Source organism: Euprymna scolopes, chromosome 19, assembly GCF_053919585.1.
Source record: "Euprymna scolopes isolate OS-2025 chromosome 19, ASM5391958v1, whole genome shotgun sequence".
In the NCBI taxonomy this organism is placed as follows: domain Eukaryota; kingdom Metazoa; phylum Mollusca; class Cephalopoda; order Sepiida; family Sepiolidae; genus Euprymna; species Euprymna scolopes.
In genome coordinates this window covers 114,019,040-114,041,293 of record NC_136500.1, presented here as the reverse complement: position 1 = coordinate 114,041,293, position 22,254 = coordinate 114,019,040, and the positions used below count along the sequence as shown (strand labels likewise).

The 22,254-nt window shown below is 31.7% G+C and overlaps 1 protein-coding gene across 8 annotated transcripts in view; it reads right to left on the bottom strand.

Moving 5' to 3' along the window:
• The window catches only part of LOC145239883 (syntaxin-binding protein 5-like), a 678,091-nt gene that overhangs the window by 485,289 nt on the left and 170,548 nt on the right, over nucleotides 1-22,254 (bottom strand). For all 8 annotated transcript variants that reach the window (XM_080103493.1, XM_080103494.1, XM_080103495.1 and 5 more), the window contains exon 4: nucleotides 1,914-2,014. In XM_080103493.1, the coding sequence (XP_079959619.1) occupies nucleotides 1,914-2,014 (101 nt within the window). The remainder of the gene's footprint in view (nucleotides 1-1,913; nucleotides 2,015-22,254) is intronic.

The following is a 22,254-nucleotide window of genomic DNA, read 5'->3' as shown; positions in this document are numbered from 1 at the left end:
ATTGGCACGTCCACCTCTGAGAAATCTTTCAGCATCTTTCTTGGCTTGCAATTTGTTTTTTTCTCGTTTATTAGGCCATAGTCATAAAACTGTTAGCAATAGACAGAAGCTACCAAGCTAATTAGGGAATGTATAAAACTTAGGAATATCAATAGTTAGCCAATACAGAACTCTGAAAATGTGACAGCGATACATAATTTGAATTTAATATATTGTTTTTGTTAACAGATTGAAAACAACAAGTGGAATTCATAAAAATACATTAACTAAAGATAACTAACAATTGTTTCATTTAAAAAAATTTCCTACGCAATAGCAATATTTACTTTTACAACTTGTTGATGCAGGATTAACAGTGATTTTAGGGTTCATTTTTTTAAATATATACTTGAGGTGAAAATGAAAAGTTTCAAAAGAAACTAAAATTATACACATTGATTTGTTGAGATTTTATTAAGAAATAATCACTTGTAAAGTGGACTAATAAAATCTGTTGTAAAAATTGTTTTTTTAAGACAAAAAGGTCAAATTTCTTGCAAGATTAAAAAAAAATATGGTCTCTTGGATGAGTTTCTGCAAAAAAAAGTCCAAATATTCAAGATTATTTGTAGGCAGGTATGAAAAAGAAACTTTCAAAAATCTTTATATCGACAGTTGCCAACACAATGGAAAAGTTTATTTTGTCTAAGCAGATAGGAAAAACTAAATCCAGAAAAGGCAAATATGATAATAAAATGTATTTGCAAGTACAATGTTCAATCTAGCATGAATACTTTCAAGCAAGTATTAAGCTGGAGGAAAAAAAAAAGAAAAAAGTGGAGTCTTTGAGAGCAATCAAATTATTTTTATGTGTGAAAAAACGTTTGCATTCTTAAAGCTGATCTAGCAATCATATCAAGACCTTGTTATCATCTAAGGGTATGTACTTTCAAAGATTGGACTCTTACAAAAACAAGAGATTATTCCTTGTCCCACAAGATGATGCTTAGACAATCATGTAAGTAACAATTATGAAAATACAGCTGTTGAGCAGACATTATCATAAAAAATAACAGCAACTATACTCATATTTTCATCTCGTGATAAAAATAATAAAAATCACTGGTTAAAACATTTTGATAAATAACAAACCATTTTTTTTTTATTTCAGTTTCAAACCTTTTCAGAAATACAGATGCATGTTAGATTATAATTTTTTTTACAAAAATATACTATTTATTAATATATTTTATCCCTCACTAACCCCAATACTAAACCTATATCGAGGGTGGAAGTAAAAAAAAAATGCCAGACCTGGTTACGGACTCAGAATTCACCTGTAAAAACCATAAGACATTCAAGATGGCTGATATAAAACTTGTGTCCCAAACTTTAATAATCACAAAATAGTTGGAAAATGAAATTAAAAAGTGGCAAGCAGTAACTCACAAGTACACAATGTTATAATTAATATCAATGTATTACATAACTTTACTTTCAGGTCAAGAGTACTGCTCAAGACCTGCATTAGATTTATTCTTTTTCCATTTGTATTAGCATGCAAGATGATAGGAATAAATCGTACATTTATTCACAGAATATAAAAATCGTTTTATAATAAACAGGCAGCATTTTTGATTCATCCTGTATAAATCTTAAAGATACATTTTTTCTGTCTAAAACTTTGAAGATTTCAATAAAGTTTTAAGAATTACAATTTGTTTCCGGGGATGATTTACCCATTCCAGCTTGATGATTTTGTAGATTCTGACCTCTATTGAGACATGAACAAATTCTGGATTGATAGATGTAAAATTTAAAAAAACTATACCTGACTGCATACCTTCCGCAAGGATCGGATAACACTGGTATTAAAGAAAAATACCAACCTGTAAACAATAATATGTCAGAAAGAAAAAATAAAATGTACTTACCGTTCTTTCATAAATTTCAGAGTGTGTACTATCTCTGGTTTCTTCTGTCGGTAATTCCATAGATGTAAGGTATCATCGGAACAAACTGTTACCAATGCACCCTAAAAGAAAAAAAAAAAAAACAGAAAATGCAAGAATAAAAAAAAACTTATTAAAAAGGTCAAAATGTTTCTCTTCATCTCCATCCATTAAATAAAACATAAGATTCTTTGAATAAATCAACCAATCAAAGTTAAAATATTACAGTTGTTCACAGTATCCTTGTTAACAGAAAAGCGATCAATTGTTATATAAAGTGCAGATGTATTAATTTAAGACCAACACTTTCTCAAAAGTGTTCACTACTAGACAGAGCAGTATAAATATCTATTTTATAAAAAATTGTGTGACTTACACAACTGCAACCATATTTGAGCAAGATTGTTTCATCAGAGTTAAAATAATTACGAAAATAAATTCACGCAGTAGACAGATATGAACAATCAAATGAAAACAAAACAAAGCAGGTTAAATGCCTCGCCTCTCAAATTAGAAATTGAACAAGATATAAAAAAAGGTGCATCTTTTTCATGTTTCTATTTTAACAATTTATAAATGCCTTTCATTTTGCAAAGTTTGAAAATAATGTAAAACTTTTGTACAATTTATATCGAATAGCATTTAATAACATTAGACAATCATTTTTTTTAACAAACACTTTACAGTTTTCAATTTTAACCCTCCTATTTGTTCACATTATGAAAATACAAAACATGATTATATAATATGCTAAGGCAATTATCACCTTCAACACCCATTTTAATATAATCGACTGATTACTAACAATGAAATGTAATCCCAAAAATTAATCGAAAATTTATGGACGATACTAAAAATACAATTATGAATTACATAAGTCTTTTACCCAGTCATGGTTGACTGGACGAGAGCATGCTACCCTCATGGATTAAATAAATTCTACACAGATTCCAGAGTTTGACAAGAATTGATGTTGTGAGTTTGTCTGCTCTGTCATTACTTTTATGGTAGGAGATCGGCTTAGCTCCAATCTACGGTTTCTTTCTGTAAAATGTTTGCAACAATGGGTCAAGATCAAAGTGTAGTATCTGTTCTTCAGATGCTACACTTCAATTTCTTGTTCTGTTAGTGGAGGAAAACCCCTTAACGACTGAGACAATTTTTATTTTTTGTTTCTTTTCTCCACGATAAAAAAACGACCCTGGTGTCTAACTTTGTCCCGTGGGGAGGCATTGTAAATAGGAACAAATACTTGTCTAGTTACAACAACCGTCATCAACTTCCCCCACTCTCTACCTGTGCCAAGAACTAAACGAAAATTCCATGAGCAGAGTTTCTTTTCTAGAACTGTCTGTCTGTGAAACAATACCATGGGATTGTTCCAGCCTAACTAAAGCAGGATCATCTTCAAATCTAATATAAATAAACTGCTGAGCTGTCCTCTTAAATGATTTAGTCCTACCCAAGTTCCACCATTAGTGCCCATGGTGTCTATCTACCCTTTATCTGAGAGTGACCTCGGAGCCTTGATAAGAGAGGACCCTAAGTTAAAAAACGTGTCTGAGGAGTCCTAAGTTACATTGACCAACATGGTGTGAGAGTAACATCCAAGATGAAAGTAACATTTTGAATTAATAAAACATAAATTATTAATCCTTCTTTCAAGAATTCTGAAAACTCACATCATATATATAAAACCTGTACAAATAAATCATCATCATTATCAAATCCAACGACACTGTCATGTTTTTATGAGGTTGTTGTTTCACGTTTAATAATATTGAAACTGATGAGATCTTTAAACTTGCAGTTATCATTTGATCAAATTATTCTGAATGCCATTTGCCAGTTAACAATACTATTAAATGCAATTGTTCTTGAAATTTTTAAATTTCCTCCTATAAATTTTGTCTATCTTCTTAGAGAATTAGTAAATAAAATTTCACCTGGAATTGTTTGATTCATAACAAAGTGAGTTTAGTTAGTAACTTTTCGATTAATAAATGAAAATATTTAGTTGTCAAATAAACATAAATTTGTCCATAGAGCTCTGACAGGTGAAAAATACAAACTTATGCAAGAAATGCAAAAACATGTTTAAAACATGTCAAAACATTTTATGTGACTGAAATAGAAATCCCAAGAAGTATTTATTTTCATGCCGCAAACATTTAGGAAGGAGCAGATATCTATTTCTTTTCACATCAGACTATCAGAATAAAAACATTTAGTAATAATAAACAAAACAATGTATTTGTAGGAATATTTATTGATTTATTAGAGAAATTTGCGAAGAAATTAAATCAAATGAAAATATGCACCAACATTTAACAAAAGAAAAATGCTAGGCAGAATCAAATATCGATTTGTTGGATGGGATGCTATTAATGTCTTACTTAAATCTGACCAGTGCCAAATGGATTCTACACTATCAAAAGCAATGTAGGTAGAGTAGCAACCTGTCCGACTGGATTCTCTCATCATCCAGGACTCTTGTCGAAAAAACAGCCTAGTCCCAGCGACCAAACAAAACCCAGAACGGACAAATTTGATGACATCACTCACTGAACGTTGTTGGAGAGAAAAGGCTACAAAGATATTACATTCACTTCAATTGTTACCAGCAAACTTTGAAAGGTGTCATTTAGAAATATCCAGTAATCTTACCAACAACATTAAATGCAAATTTGAAGTATTCAAGATCTCATTTTCAATATTAAACTTAATTCATGAAACAATCTCGAGCAACAAGATCATAAAAACATATCAAGTCTAAAAACTGTAGAACTGTTTACAAATATCACTCAGAATAAGTTAATCAACTTACAAATGCAGGTTTGAAAATCTCATCAGTTTCAATATTTAAACTTGAAACAACAACTTCATAAAAACATTACATTCACTTCAATTGTTACCTGACAAAGATGTAATTTAGAAATATTCAGTCATGATTTGCAGCTATTGTAACAGTGTTAACAACAGGCTTTACCTCATTTTCAATTTCCCTGTCAGGTTGATAAATGTCACTCAGAAATATAAAATTAACTATAGTATTGTTAATATAAGATCTCAAAATAAGACTGAAAGGCGAAATGTCCAGATGATCTAACAAACATATACTGTCTTTGTGTTTTTGAAATTGAATTTATTTCCGTTTCAAACCGAACTTTCACCTTTTAAAATGTATAACTATTTGCCCAATATTGAATTGTATTTATCTTTTTTATTCCTATATCTGGTCTTTCAACACTTGCTCAATTACAACTGTCAAAGCAATAGCTTGTGACTAAATCTTTGTTTTCACACAATACTACTTTGTCCTCACACTTTATCTACAGACAATGTTAGCTGACCAGTCACACTGTCCTGCCCTCCAAGCAATCCTTCTATTGTTTGCCACCTACTTGTCAATGGATTTCTCTGGGTTGAATTCAGACGAATTAAGACCTTCAGAAAAAAGGAAGATTAAGTGTGAGAGTCTCAGGACAAACAAGCTGCCCCGTATGTCAATCTTTATTCTCTTCTGCAAAAAAAGAGGCTCTCTCACACTTTGGAGCAGATTGGAAGAATGAGCATTATTCTCACAAAATGAAGTACACTGCAAAAGTCAGTCTTGTATGAGTTCTTGGTTTGTAGGATTTGCCATGGATTAGAATAAGACTTGTCCCTGAAAGTATTTGCACCAAAAAAAAATTTCATGTGTCATTTCCATCTAAACTTTCATATTGCATGCTACAGTCATAAGTTTTGTTTTTTTTTTGCTGGAGGGAGGGGCCGATTTTTAAGAAATTATGCAGTTTTACAACCTTACCAGTGAAGACTGATCTCTTACTCTAAACTCAAAAATAATTGTTTTTTTAGTCATCTGAAAAAAAATTAGCCAAGGGTGTTAATCTACAAAATTGACATTGTTATTAATTTTACAAACTTCATATTTTTCCATTATGTATTTTATCCAAAATTTTAATAAACTTATTGTGAGATATTCATCTACAGGGTGATCTGAAAGTAACTCCATATTCTAAAATAACTAATTTATTCAAATGCTGTAATATGTTTCAATTTTTGTGTGTGTGTGTTACTTATGTGTGGTAATTAAATCTATGCTTTTGTTTTCTTTTCAGATGTATTATATGAGCCATGCAGCAAACCAACAGCTTTATGGTGACCTACCACCAGTATCAGTACAGCAGAGAAGGATGAGAGTAACCAGTCACTGCATGAGAAACAGTGAAGAAGAAGCCAGCAAGCTAGTTCTCTGAATACCAACAGATGGACACTCAAACCATGGTAGAAGAATGACCTACATTGACAACCTGCTACAGGACACAGGATTGGAAAATGTTTGGGACCTGAACACTGTCGTGCGAGATTGAGATAACTGGAGAAGTCGTGTAGATTTAGTGGTGAAGCATCCTGAAAGACGACAGAGATAAAGAGAAATGATAAATGAATTTGGTTTTTAATCTTGATGGGCGAATATGTGACTGCGGTTCATGGTTGACATGAAAAGCTGGTGGCAAATGGTGATACCCAAATTGAATTTTAAATAAATGTTCATGTAATATACTTCTCATATTTATTAATTGGAGAAATTATACTTCAAAAATATATTATAGTTATGTTAGAATAGATAGTTACTTTCGGATCACCCTGTATATTTTTCAGTTAGCCATTTTTATTTACGAGATGTCTTCAAAAAGTTTCCAGACTTTTTTTTATGGGCACTTTCATTGATAGTACACACATGAAAATCTAGTTCCCTTTGAAATAATCTCCTCCAGCTGCAATGCATTTTTTGTACCATTCCAACAACTTCTGGAAGGCCCTATGGAAGTCCTCTTGTATGTTATTCCATTTTCTCACATGTTTTTGTATAAAAGTGAAACTAATCGAAAACAAAGGCAACTTCCTGGCTTTCTTACCAGGGACATCCAGAAAGTAATTAGCTTTGATCAATGTAGGAGAAACCCCTCATATCAGACAATTGCTATTTATTTAGACACTCCCTGTTTAAGGGCAGCTGGTTTTCCCCAACATCGTGAGGAAATAAATGTTGGAAAGCTGAACTGGCCTTCAGCCAACCTTCATTTCTGCACCTGCATGAACTTATTTACTTAGCAAATCATCTTTTTGATTGACATTGCTAAATTTGAACGCTTTTCACTTCCTATAGCCTCGTAGGGTAGTGGTAAGGTGTCAAGTTTTCTTCAACTTTCTTTTCCGCTTTTACATCACTGGTTCGAGCCCGCCTGCCTAATAAAACTTTTTTTAAAAACACCTCCAAACACCTGCGCAATGCGGGGTACCCCGCTAGTTAACTACATGAAAGTCAATTGTGATTTTTACATTTATTCATGTACACTATAATTATATTCCTTTCGATTAGCTTTATGTAATAACATGTTTTTATTAAATAAAATTAGTTACAAAAAGTAAATTATAGCAATTTAATCTCTTGCACTTTAAGTATTAAGGGGGTTACACAAAAACAAGACACCCAATACTTGGGGAGTCCTCATTTATAATAGAAGTGATAGAGAGCAATTCTTACGACAGTAAAACTGAGAGATAAATGTGAAGAAAAGTGTAATGTTTATACAAGACAATGAGACAGCGTGATGATCCATATAAACTTGAAGACAAAACACATTAGCTTGTGGTTGAATGATGAACACAGACAAAAGCCTTACATAACAAATACAAGACGTTTATTCATCCATCTGGTGATTAGAATTCGATGCCTGCTAAGTTGCTACATTATCGTCTTTTCCTGACCCCTTCGCTCCTAAGGAGTTTCAGCTAACTGTCCGTCTTCCCGGTCTGCTCTGCCGGACTAACTGCTTCTCTCTTCCGGACTCACTTGAACTCTCCTTTTCTAGTCTGACTTAAGTGTATATATTAATTCTATACTATTTTGTGATGTAAGCATGCAGGACAGACATGTGAATTCCAAAACATGTCCTGGCAACACATCCAGATTTTTTCAGTGGACATTCTTTAATTCCATTGTTCTATTATTTTTGCTCTAACCTAAATTAAACCAACACAATTTTCTGTTTACCTCATTCATTTGTTGTACAAGTTATTTCTAACTTGCATTCCTAACTACAATGGATAATTCACTGCATTCCTGGAATCGTATCTAACTAACAAAAATGTATTCATTTTAACTTTTATTAACTGCATTCAATTCCAGAATTTTCCTTCAATAATATTTGATCCTAATTACTTTGTTTCTATCTAAAAACCGGGATCTGTCCCCTTCAATATATAACACCCCTTTCCTTCTCATTTTTCAAAAAAAAAAAAAAAAAAAAAAAGTACATATTTTCAAATGGCCAATGACATTTTCTTCGCTTATACGTGAACAAACTCCTTAAAGTCTTCACACCCTATCTAGGCTAAGAAAGGTCAGACTCATTTTTTTTTTCTTCTGTAGACTGCATCTCCCTGTCGGTCTCTTGGCATTTTCATATGGGTGTAGAGAACACTTCCTATGATCGATATCAGCTACGTTCTTGCCACCCTTCTGCCATAGTCACCAGAGGTCCCTTTTCACCTCTACTCCAACTCAACTCCTCGTTTGATAGCTCCTCCGACCCTTTCTCTGCTGTGGGTGTTAATACTAATTAGAGCGTTGTCTAATTTTCTACACTATTTTACTTTTGGGGACATACAGTAAAGTTCATTTACTTTTTTTTTAATGGTCTGCTTCTAATTATACAAGATACCTTCTATCATATAGATTCACTCGAATTTCTTAGTTTGAATTCTTAGAACTCAGAGACACTGGAAAAAAATCACCCTTAACTGAATAAACCCCCTTCCCTGCAACAAATCCTACTGCGCATATTGAATCCCTAACTATGACGGTAACTAGTGATTTTCCCTTCCTCTCAATCAGTGCCCAAGACCCTAATGCAGAGCCATCCAACATTCATACCACTCTATAAAAAAAAAAATGTATAAGATATCTTGTTACATTACTTTCCCCTTCCTAATTAATCTGACTGATTTGCCCTCATAACTACATTGTCATCTTTGTGCCTAAAAGGTCTCTTGTGCCTTACCCCGTACACCTATTTAATTGTATGACAAAAATTACCTCAGATTCAAAACCGGCTTTTTGCAGTCTGTCCCATAGGCACATACATGCAGAATTCATATTTTTTTCTCAACAGGTGCATCTAATATCATACTAAAACCTGGCAAGTGATTTTCTTGCAGAAAAACCATGAACAAAAAACAAAACTTTTTGGCTTATCAGTTTTCAAAAACCTTACATAAATAGTCATCTAGGTAAATTTCATTTTTATCCCTTCTGTAAAAAATCTATTTCTAGGCTAACCATTCATCTAAAAACTTGATTTTAATAAATATTTAAGAGTATATATATTTATATATATATATATATATATATATATTTTTTTTTTAATGGTGCTACACACGGATGTCTAACAATTAAAAAGAACAGCTTATTATTTTGCTGAGATGTCAGATACATTTAAAATATTTTAGTAGAAAAAAAAAAAAAAAAAAAAAAGAGGAAAAAAAGATGAAGTTTATAAATAAGTGTGAAACGCACATGAAATAAAAGTATCAATATGCCCAGGCATGGTCAGGTAAAGGCAACTAGTTTTAAACAAGATTTAAGAAATAGTTATATAATTTCTTACAATCTAATACAAGTTTCATAAACTATCATTAAATAAATATATTTACCTTCATAATTAAGAACACTAAATGTATACACTAATGCACAATGTATTAATGTTTACCCAGAAGGTTGCAAATCATTATAATACAAGAATCAATGAAAGTGTCAAAAATTTAAGATTTTAAACATTTAAACTTGTAAAGCATTCTAAACCATATCACTTAGAGATAGCGCTAGCAGAACATAGTACAGAATTATATTTTGTCATATTTGATATTCAGGTAAAGGTGTACCGATTAATTGGCAGGTAATCAAATTGGCCACTTCACAGATGAATTGGTAAATGGCCAATTAATTACTTTTCTCTTTCCTATTAAATTTAAATCATTTTATCACTGCCAAGTGACTCCTCAGATACCCTTGACACATTAACATAGTAACTAATTTAACTTGATATTTAAGTGTCTGATCACTATTATGGCTTTTTGTCTTCATCAAATAAATTACAAAATACAATTTCTAATTCTTAAATAAATATAATTAAACAATTAGATAAGAAAAAAGAAATTACAAATCAACTACAAAGTACAAATTGTAATTCTTTAAGTGAATAACTATAAGCCGAAGTTCTGCACCTGCTGCTCTACTTCCATTTCTAGTCCTGCTGCCTGCCTCCTTTGCTCTCATAGTTGCTTCAGTATTTAAACTTGAATACTTCCAGTTGAAATGTAAAAACATTTGACGTTTTCTATTCTCCAGCCTGTTCCCCATAGGTTAATACACTTTACCACCTGTACTAAAGAACCTCTCACTCTCCACAGATGGTGTGCTTAAATATTTTGAAGCCAGTTTACACAGTAGTAGTAGGGTCTCCTACCACTGAAATGGATCATCATCTCTTGCGAGTAGTTGTAAAGCTACATAATAGTCAAGTTCTTTATTGCACTTAACCATAGGGGATTTACTCCTTTTGAGTTTAGATTGTGATTCTTGTATTTCTGTTGTAGTCTCCAGATTTAACTCAGCTTCTACCTGCTCTAAGTTTTGATTTGTTACTGTAGACTTATTCAAAGCTAATTCATCAAAAAGGTTTGAAAGAGATACAGTTTTATTTTCACTTTGATCTTCTTGACCCTCAACAAAGTTTAAAGTGCATCTTGCCGATTCTGCTTCATTATCATCAGTAGAAAATAGACGTAGAATCCCATTCCTAGTGTTTTCCATGTCATTCTTTTGAAATTTAAATTTGAATCTCGGAAAGTAGACACATAAGTTTTTATCATTTAGATAGGATGAAAATCTTGTTTCCATTGATTCATTGAAATATTAAGTGGTAAGGATTCCATGAGTCAGAAATGACCTGTCAAACTCAGAAAGGGAACATTATCTGTTGTAGCTGTCCAAATGTCTGTAGTTCATGAAATGCTAATTTCAGAAAGAAACAGTTTAATTTTTGTTTTACTTCTGTAAATGACTGATGAAGAATACTTTATTTTCGGTTTTCACATCAAAATTTATGCAACATGAACACTGAAAGATAAATAATTTTCTTGGATAGAGATTTAAAGTAAAAAATAATTCGATAGAACGAAAAAGGGAAATTTTCCATATGCTTACATCTATTTGCCTCAAATTCAGTGCAGTTGTAAAAATCTAGATGTTAACAGCGCATTATGCTTGTTATTTAATAATACGGTTTAAACGATACATGTCCCTTTGATAAATTTTTACTAACAAGCAAAAGAGCGAGTTAACTTGTCTTCCTTTCCAACATAACTATTATAATAATGATCATTTATGACAAAAATGACCGATAAATCGGCATTAGAGAACCTATTAATCGGTCAATTTGATAATCAGTACATCCTATATATATATATATATATACATACACAGTCCATAAACTGTGCATTAAAAAAAAATTTATAACTATGTATTTTTTTTACATAAAGTTATATTTGTTTTTAATGCACACATACTTTATGGACACCCTGTATATATAATTAAATTAAAAAGATGAGTAAAATTGCAGAACTTTATTAGCAGACCAATAAGTATGAAAGTGAGAGGGAAATGGAAAGAAAACTCTTTAAACAATGGCATTTCGAAGCTGAATGCTTCTCATCAGAAGAGGAGAAAAGTCGGCATTATACAAAGATAAGGATAAAAAGGTAAAACTGACTTGAAGACATTTAGATTAGAAATGAAAAAAGTAGAGGATATAATTAGGGATTAATGAAGAGCACGAAAAAAATTAAAACAGAAGAAGGGGAAGAAAATAAGAAATAGAAAATATGAGAAGTAGAAGAGAAAAAGATATGCAAGGAAAAGAATGAAGAAAAAAAGAATTTAAGTGAAGGCAAAAAAAGTCCAAAGATTTATATGTAGTCCAACTCAAGTCCTTGGAAAAGTAACCCAGGTAAGATGGCAATAAACCAATATAAAACATCCAGAGATTGAAATCCGGTACAAAGTTTGAAGGTAAAATAATCCTCATAAGTACTTCATATGTCGATGATTAATCTGAAAATGAAATCCAATGCAGGGTTACTGGTTAAAAAATCCTTAAGATTTATTTAGGTATTATACTAACATGCAAAATTCTCGTGAGGACTACTTTTTTTCATTTCTAATCTAAATGTCCTTAAGTCTGTATAATGCCAGCTTTTCTCCTCTTCTGATGAGAAGCAATTAGTTTCAAAAAACTATGGCCAAAATATTTTTCCATTCCCCTCTCACTTTCGTCCTTATTGACCTAATATAACATTCTATGTAACTTTATTCACCTTTTTAATGTATGAATTACTCCTCTTAACCGAGTAGAGCTTTTTTCTGTGCTTTGTTTTATTGTTGAGAATATACTTTTTCAGGTCCTTTTATTATATATGACCAAATTCAAAATGAACTTTTTTTTTATTCATTACATACCCCTCCCTTTTTCATTCCAACTATGGGTTAAATGGTAGTATTTCCTGTAATGATATTATCTTGTTTGTATTGAACTATTCCAGGCGTTTTATTCATTTTTTTTTTTTCTTTTTAATTACCTTATGCAGTTAATAGAAAAGGTAATGGGAGCAAAAACAGTCAACCACACACATAAAAATCGGCATACAGTGATAGAGTGAAAGTGATAGAAAAAAGTCAGTAATAAATCTATTACATAACGAGTTATTTGATAATTATGACTAATTAGAACAATTAAAATGAAAGCTTTTTTCAAAGAGAACTCAATCCAAAAACTGGCATATATTTTTGCATGTATTTTGGTGTTATTAAAATACAAAAAAAGCCTTACACTAATTACCTCAACTTTGGTAAATATATAACTGCTGCCAGAGATTAGTGCGACAGAGCATGCCCCTACAGTTCCAGATCCTGTGCCACAAGCTTGAAATTGCGCAACCCCCTATGAAAACAGTGTTTCCTTTGGAAATATCTTCTTCCAACACAGTGGACTACCGACATACAGACACAAATGGACATTTGTTTTCACTTAATTACATTTAATACACACCTATTTATACACAAATTTGATCCATATGCTCCAAAAAGTGTACTTTTATTTAACTAAAATATTAATAGATTTTATAATATCATTAACTTCATTATAATTTAAAATATTGTTTTAGGAGTGTTACAAGCCAAGAGAGACAATCGATCGGGCATGGTTCTCTGTGCAGAATCTATGACAATTGATTGTCAGTTCCTCCTTACGTTGCTTTCAACACAAGAATAAAAAGATTATATATATATATATATATATATATATATATATATATATAAAAGGATATGTCAAGCTTGAGATTTATGGCCTTTGTGAAATATCTGGTTCAAGATCAGTTATCGCAATGTATCAAGCGAGTTACATGGATGACAAAATGTCAAAACGCACAAACAACCACGGATTTATATAGAATATTTTTATTACAGCAGAGTGTTAAATCTCCCAGAATTTACATACAACACTCAATGGACCGAGAAGGGTCAAACAAACAAACAAACAAACAAAAAGGATAATCATGTTATTAGAAGTGATTGAACAAATCAAAATAAAAAGAACATTTAAACATGTTATTGCAAAGTCCCCTTTAAAGCAAACACAAAGTACTTAGCTGTGTGACGTAAGCAGCAACCCGAAAAAAAATTCAAAATATACAAAAAAAAAAAAAAAATATCCAGTCCAAAGGTTTCTGAGGAATCAAGAGATAATAGTATAATCCATATACTATTCAATCTTTTTTTTTCTCTTTATGCTTCACTTTCTCCACTTATTTTTTCTATTTTTGGTATTATCCCCCTTTTCTTCAGTGAATAATCCCCCGTGTGGTTAGGCGGTGAGCCAACTGTTCATTATAGTTTTGGTTTTCATGAATACTTTAGTCACTTGGCGTAAGTTTGGAATTGATCATTATCTCATCTTAATGATGTGGGCGGATGCATGAAATTGTAGTTAGGTGATATTGTAATCAATTGCTACACATATATTCGATTGAAACAAAGCAGGTTTTAAAAAATCCCTTTGGATTTCTATTGTTCGAACAATACCAGAACTTGTATTTAGGCGATCTAGTAATCCTTTGTCAGGTCCCTAGACAGAAACATGTTTCACAATGTCCATCTCGTTCCCATTATTTGAACTTGTGTTTAGGCCATTCTGTTAATCCTTTGCCAGGTTCCTAAACTGAAATTATGTTTCGTTAATGTCTATTGGGTTCCTCCACAATACAGGAAAACTGGAATCGTCATCTCCTTTTCAGTCATCTCCACCTGAATTGGATGCATGGCACGCGAATGGATATGCTGCGATATTTTAGCTTGGTTAATGAGATGCAATGCTTTTTTTGAACGTCCATCATAAGCGCTGACTAATGCATAAAATGATTCTGAAAATCATTTTGTTGCACCTGACTTTTATTTTCCCGCCAATAATATTCCATTCTGCCTCCCTTGAATTACCCACTTTCGTTATCTTTTTCCTTTTTACTTTTAGGAGAGAGGAAGAGCGAAAGGGAAGGAGAGAGAGAGAGAGACACAGGTAGAGGACGGTTTCTGCTATCGCGTTAGTTCATGGGCAAATGCTGGAGTGGAGTATCAGCTGCCTGTGGTAAATCTAAGGAGAGGGATATCTGGCCTTTTTGCATTATGGCGCTGCTAAAATTTATGTCATTGTAGTTATAGTACCTAAGGATTATTATGGTACACGACAGTTTTCGATTTTTGCTTCCAAATCTGTTTTATATGAGAGTATATAGCAAACATTCCAACATAATGCAGATATAAGTATAAAATCATACATAAGTAGCAATTATTTAAACTGGTATGGATTTTGGTCAAGGTTTCATTCATACAGGTTATGATAACTTGATAGCAAATGGAAATATACTGGCTGCAGTTGGCATTATTAAAACGGAGGTGGATCAAAGGTTAGAGACAAAACACACTAGAAATGCAGGTATCGAATAATATTACACAGAGATGATGTCATATGTTCAAGGGACTTAAGTTTCTAATTAGTATATTGTTAGGTGCACCTCATTCGTACCGCTTATGTACATTCGTAGATGTAGAAATATAAAGAAATGTTGCCTTAAGACTGCCCGTGTGTCATTATCATTATAGTTAAGAAAACTAAGTAATTAGTCATGTAGTCTTTTATCCCTGAGCAAACTTTCTCTAATAAAACCTTTGAAACCTCAGCAAGTCACTAATGTGTTTCCATGAACAGGTAATTTTGTTCGTCTAAACAGAAGAGGCCAAGGGTCAACAATCATGAGGGGATCATGGTCATTCATGAACGACAAAAGTAGTAACAATGAAAACAAGACCAGCAACTGCATACCGCATGTATAATTTGTTTCATGATTGCTTACTGGCAGAAACACACATAAGCAAAATAAACAACAATATGTGAACGTTTGTGTTAACATAAAATGTTACAAAAGATAATTAGTACGAAAAATATAATGTACTTTATAAGTTTGTAAGTCAAACACTTGACTTTAAAATTTTTTAAAGCCTAAGAAATGTTCAGCTAGTAATAGGCTATTTATAAAACATTGATTTAAAAAAGATGGATGTGGATTTCGGGATTGAATTCATAAGTTTTTTTTTGTTGTTGTTTTGTTTAAATGAACTAAATGTAAAGATATTGACAAAAAAATGTTAGATAAATGACAAAGTCCAAAACCACAAAATAAAAATCTTTGCATCATTTTTCTATACTTATAAAGTCGTGTCATGTTAACAGTGAAATTTAAATGCTGATGTAAAGTTCAAACAATAGGACAACAGCATTCTAATATTTATCACATGCATGCACTCAAACTTGTAAAGTTATGTGTATTGTTTGCAAAATGGCATTTCAACATTTTTTCTAGCATTTTTAATTTCAATCTTATTTTATAAGAGTTCTATTTACAAATATTTTAATTTATATCAAGGGCATTTTTGGTGCAAACAATGGTTCCAGTCCATTACAATCAAATTTACTTATCAAACTTTCTCTAGATTTTCAACAAGTTGCGATATCCTTGAGCCCCCAAAACACACAAGTCAATGATCTCCCCTCAAGAGAAAACAAATTAGGCACAGTAATTTCATAATTTTCTGAAATTTTCCAGGCAATGCTAGGACATAGGTCATGCCAGTAATCCAAGATTTGGATATTTTAAACGATTCTGTCATGACTCCTTTCTCAATTTCAGTCTTTATCAACTCTGATTCAGATTATACTGTCTGGGTATTAACAATCTTCATCTCGAATATTTAAATTCAAAGTCAGAGTGGCTGAAACATTGTTATATATATATATATATGCATGATTAGCAGATACTAGCCTGTCTGCCCGGCATTGCCCGGGTGTTTGGAGCAAAAAAAAAAAAAAAAGAAAAGAAATGTGATAGTAGGCAGGCTCAAATCCGTACCATGAAGGACAAAAAGAATATGAAAAAAAAAACAAAAAGAAACCTGATGTCTTTGCTGTGGTGCCCATCACCGGACTGGAAGTGGTGATGGTTTAAATTAAGGCTAGTTAATCAAAAAGAGGAATAACTTTGGAAAATATTGGCAAAAAATGCGACACCTTCCTGTAGAAAAATGCCCAGTTGAGGGTGAAGAAAGTAATGTTTTTAGCCAATTTTTTTATATTTGTTGTCCGAAGAGTCAAGTTTTAAAACGATACCAATCTGTTGAGAAAATCGGTCACCTCTGTCGAAAGTTTTAGGCAGACATACAAACATACATATGTACATAGATTTAAACAGACAGGTGAGATTTATATATATATACTAGCGGGAGTACCCGGCGTTGCCCGGGTGTTTGTGGTGTTAAATAAAAAAGAAACCGGGTGGGGGTATGATCGAACCCAAAGCCCCAAGGCGAAGTTTGAAAATAAAATCGGCCAGCCAGAATGAGTTAGTGAAAGATGTTTGAATTTATTTAAGTAAGAACCAAATTGACAGGTGCGCGCCTGGAAGTCGTCAAGTGTTACGACGACGACTGACGTAGGTTTGTTTATTATAAGCGAAGTAAAAAAAAGAAAACAACGTTAAAACTTAAGCGGGGAAAAAAAACACAAAAAAAACTAACGTAAGGCAAACGAACGATGAAAACAGAAAAACGAATACGTAAAAAATGGCTTAAATAAGCCTGTTTCGATATTAAAATTTAAAAAATCGGTGGGTACCCGGGTGGTTTTGGGTGTGTGGTCGGGGGTGGATAAGCGAAGTAAAAAAAATAAAACAGAAAACGAACACTAACTACGTGAAAAATGGCTTAAATAACACTGGTTCAATATTTAAATAACACTGGTTCAATATTTAAATTTAAAAAATCGAAAAAAAAAAAAAAAAAGACATCTCCCACCACATTTCAAACCAAAAACGTTTAGATAATGAATGAACCAACACGCTAATCGACTGAGCTAACGCGACGTACATGAAATTTGTTCAGTTTTTCAACTATTTGAAGTAAATCAGGTTATGACATCATCTGGCGCATGCGTAGAACCGCTCGTCGTCACGAGAAGACCGTTTTTGTTAAAAATCGCAAAAAAAAATAAATAAATAAAAACACATCTCACACCAGGATTTGAACCCAAAACGTTTAGATAATGAGGTCGCGCTCTAAGCAACCGAGCTAAGACGACGTCGCTGAAATTGTTGCTTTTTCAAATATTTAAAGTAAATCAGGTTACGACGTCGTATGACACATGCGTAGAAGCGAATTCATCATGAGAGGACGGTTTTTGCTGACCCCCCCCTCTGTAGAAAACTACTGATTTCAGGGTGAAGGAATTAACGTTTTGGCCAATTTTTCGATATTTGTCGGATGAAGGTTGGAAGTTTAAAATGATACCGACGTGACCCATGTGGAAAGTTTTTGTGAGACATACAAACACACAAACAAACAAACAAACATACATACATACACATTTTCGCTTTTATATTTATAGATAGATGATTTCAATCAATATACACCAAGTTTCCAGTATTTATGTGAATTTAAAGATATTGATGGATGATCAAACTAATCTTATTTTCTTTTAATTAAAATATATGTAATGTAACTGAACACTGGTAAGTTCTCCTATACTAAAAATACATTAATGTGTATGTATATTATTTCCTACAATCTAATAAAATTATACAGATCAACGTTTCTTAAATAGTTCATTAGTTGGCCCTTAAAAATGCAATAAAATTTTTCTATTTCTGAATTCATTTAGTTTATCCCGAAAACTTTCTACACTAATACTATATTGTTTACTTGATTAATTTATCCTAAAAATTATTGTGCTGAAAAAATATCTTCATATGAGAAGAGATTAAAAATAAAACTTTATTATATTTCAAAATTTCAACTAAAACCTGAGTAAAATAGTTAACCTTAAGAATTATCATGTCTTTATACAATTGAGATCTTTTATTCCTAGTTTTCTTTGTACATCTAATGTTAATTATAACAAGCCGCACGTGCATGGTCCCCCTCAGGTGCTGGATGTGAGATGACACCACAAAAAATATAGTGAAGAAATGATGAAGGAAAACTGAAGGGCCAATGTTGCCTTCACATTTTCGCCAGGTTTCAGAAAAATCTAATGGATGGGGCATAAGTTATGGGGTAAAAAGTGTTATTTTTTGTAATTTTGAGGCATTTGTGACCCCCTTTTCAGCTCCTGCAAACGCCAAATCCCAGTGAAAATGGACACAAGGTGCAGTTTCTCACCTTAAGACGTATATTTGAATTCAGCACCATACAAAACCACTATATAGAAATACATATAAAGATTTTGAATAATATGAAAAAAGAGCTCCAAAAAGGCATGTTTTTTTTTTTAGCCCTAAAAATCCCAGAAGGATGCAAACCGAATTTTGCCAAGGTCATACATACTGGATTTTTATCAAGAACAATGGGCTCCATATTTTGGCCAAGTTTCGGGAAAATATAACGGAGGGATCAAATGCTATGGGGAAAAAAGTGTCATTTTTTGGCCATTTTGGGGCATATTTGACCTCTTTTGAGCCCCTGGGGATGCAACAGAAATTTTCACCAAAGAAAATTTTTTTACTGTGCACATCTATTTAATGAAATACAATTTGTGGCAAAATTTCAGGAAAATCTAATGGATGCTTATCTGTCAATCGTCCGGATTAATGGACGCACAGACGCCACTGAGAACATAGGTCCCTCTCCGATAAATTGGGGGACCAAAAATAAATGTCCAGAACGGAGTACAGCATTATCCTATACAAAGTTTTATTAAACTTTTAGATATTCGGACAATATTTGCTTTTGTTAATCATCCAAAAAATCATTGTATTTGTCTTTGATAATCCAAATCAAAGATTCATCAATTTTTTCTCCACTTACATAATATTCGACAGAAAAACATGAAAAAAAAAAAAAGAGAAAAAAAAATCATTTTTACACAAAAGCAAGATTTTTAATTAGCTATAATGGATGTTATTTATAAGATGATTATATGAACCTTTCAAGTTTTTCAAAGAATAATTGTTATAACTTGCTGATTACTATATTTAAGTCATTAAATCGTTGTTCTGCATTATTACTAATCATAACAAGTGTCAGTAAAAATTACAATAAAATTAAATATAAGAAAAAATTAAAAACAAAAAGAAAATAGATTTTCTTTATGTTTTAGTATAAGGAATTTTTGTCCTCAGGCTACTGCCCTCCTTATTACTATTTATCGACTTAATAGTCATCATCAGACGTACTGCTCATCAATTGTGAGGTTTTCTCATTCATGATTGATTATTGATATATGCTAATGTGTGTCAGCTTTCACCGTTTTAATTCATTAACAATCATGCATAACATTAACCTTATTAATCATTACACTTCGTGTTTTAATCAATGATTCCCATATTAAATTAATGCATATACCAAGTTGACTGTTGCATGGACCCACCTAGTATATGAGCAGACTTTTTACGCATGCTTATTTATAAATTTCAAAACGACGTAACATAACCAGTTTATTGAATTTATGAAAAAAAAAAAACAGAAAATGACTAATATTTAATACATGAAAAGCATCACCATGGACGAACAATCCATATGAAGAATACTAGATGGCAGATTTATTAAAATATAAAAATAAGTAATGGTCTGAACAAAAACAATGAAAAATATAAAACTAGGGATCTAAAAGAAACGGCTCCTTTTGCAATATTGGTAAGGTTTGTATTGCCAAATATTTACCTGAATTAAGCAGTTGGTGTATATCATGTTATTAGAAAATTAAAAACACCAACTGACATAAACAAGTTGTCAACTTCCAAATTTACATTGAATTAAAGCGATACAAACTGACATGTCTCAACTTGGAATCTAGTTTGTTCCATAAAAATATCTTTCACTTAGGATCTTGGCAATCTTCACTTGGTCCCTCCTATAAGAATCATGTCTTTCTAGAAATAATTCTGACTAGAAAAATATTGGGGAAACTCATGCAAAAAAGAATCTTTGGATTCATACAATATTATGGTTGAATCAAATTGCATTTTAAAGTGACAATTTGTTACAAAAACTATTTGGGGGTAATTTAATGAAGAAGCACAGCAATTATTGTAAAACATTTATTGGGTTGACTCAATTTGCTATTTAATTCACTGCTAAAGGAGGGCATTGTGGGTAAAATATTTTTCTTAATAGTATTATTACATTAGCAGAGATATGAAGAAAATTATTTAGGTGAAAATCCTATAAAAAAGTTGATATACTAACAATACAACCTAATTAACCAATCTGGTAAGATTTTAATATATCGTTTTTCTAAAATTTCAAATATTATTTTCTTTTTGACAATACATAAGCAAATAAAACGAATGTGGTGTTTAGGTCCAAATTTCCTGACCTTGATTCTTTGTTTAAAGATTTTTTTAAAAATTTGTTTAGATCTTCTTTTGATTCTTTTATTATCCTTAATTCCACCTCATGTTTCTGTTCAATTGTGTTGATATGTCCGCTTGTTTCCATCTTCTACATTATGTGTATTTGATTGATAACGTCAGTAAATCCTGCATACAGGACAAACTGACCACACCCACAGCAAGGTTTTTGAGGGCTTTTTTTACCCGAACTGGCTTCGTTATCCTTGATTGAAACATGACTTATTGAAGAGATGCCCTTAATGATTTGGACAGGCCACACATTAGCTTCTAGAATCTGAATAAAGGATACTATTTACACTATAATACTCTTTCTGACAAAAATAGCCTTTTTTCAACAATTTTAAGAAACTTATTCCAAGACTTATTTTTTTATTATGTATTTTCAATCTAAAAATTTACATATAAGATTTGTATAAGTTATCAATGATATTGTACAAATACAATCACACAGCCAGAAAAAAAAATTTCTTACACTTTGGTGCTGAATATTTTAAGAATCATTAGCTCTAAGAAGGCATGGTCCAAAATAGTAGCCTTTACGTCTGTGGCATTATGCTTTGTTAGGGGTGAACATGAGTAAAAAAAGATTAATTCATCCATATAATCGCGGACAGATTTCTTTAATCATTCTGAATAGTCCCTTCACACACAGATGTTTATTGGTTGTGTAGTTAGGTTTCTAGATGGAAATGTTTTCAATTAGTTTGTGGATGACATTACGTGTTAAAAATTTATAAGCAACTAGATTTCTTATGAAAATGTTTCTACAGCACAAACAGACAAAAATTGAATACTAAGAAAATATGATTGAACAACATACTTTTATTTGTGTCTGACAAGAATAAAGTATTTTCATATATCTTATTAAGTACTTACATAAAGTGCAATGAAGAAATAAAAATGAGAAAATACAAAATGTAAGTAAAAAACTGTAAAAATAATCGTGTATAAAATCAGCAATCCTAATGAACACAGCTTTTACTATAATTCACAAAAATAATATATTGTAGATAAAAGCAAAATTTAATTTTTTTTTGTAAATATATTGATTTTTAAGATTCAAAATATAGTTTTTATCTGCGTTATTCATAGCATTATATCATTCCTACTTTGTTTTAAAATTATGATATATTAAACCTACCAAAAGAATTTAATATTTATTTGAAATAAAATAGGTTTTAAGTGTAAGCCAGAGTTTTAGCTTTGGAAAGTCTGTTTTATAGCATATCACCCTTTTTTATAA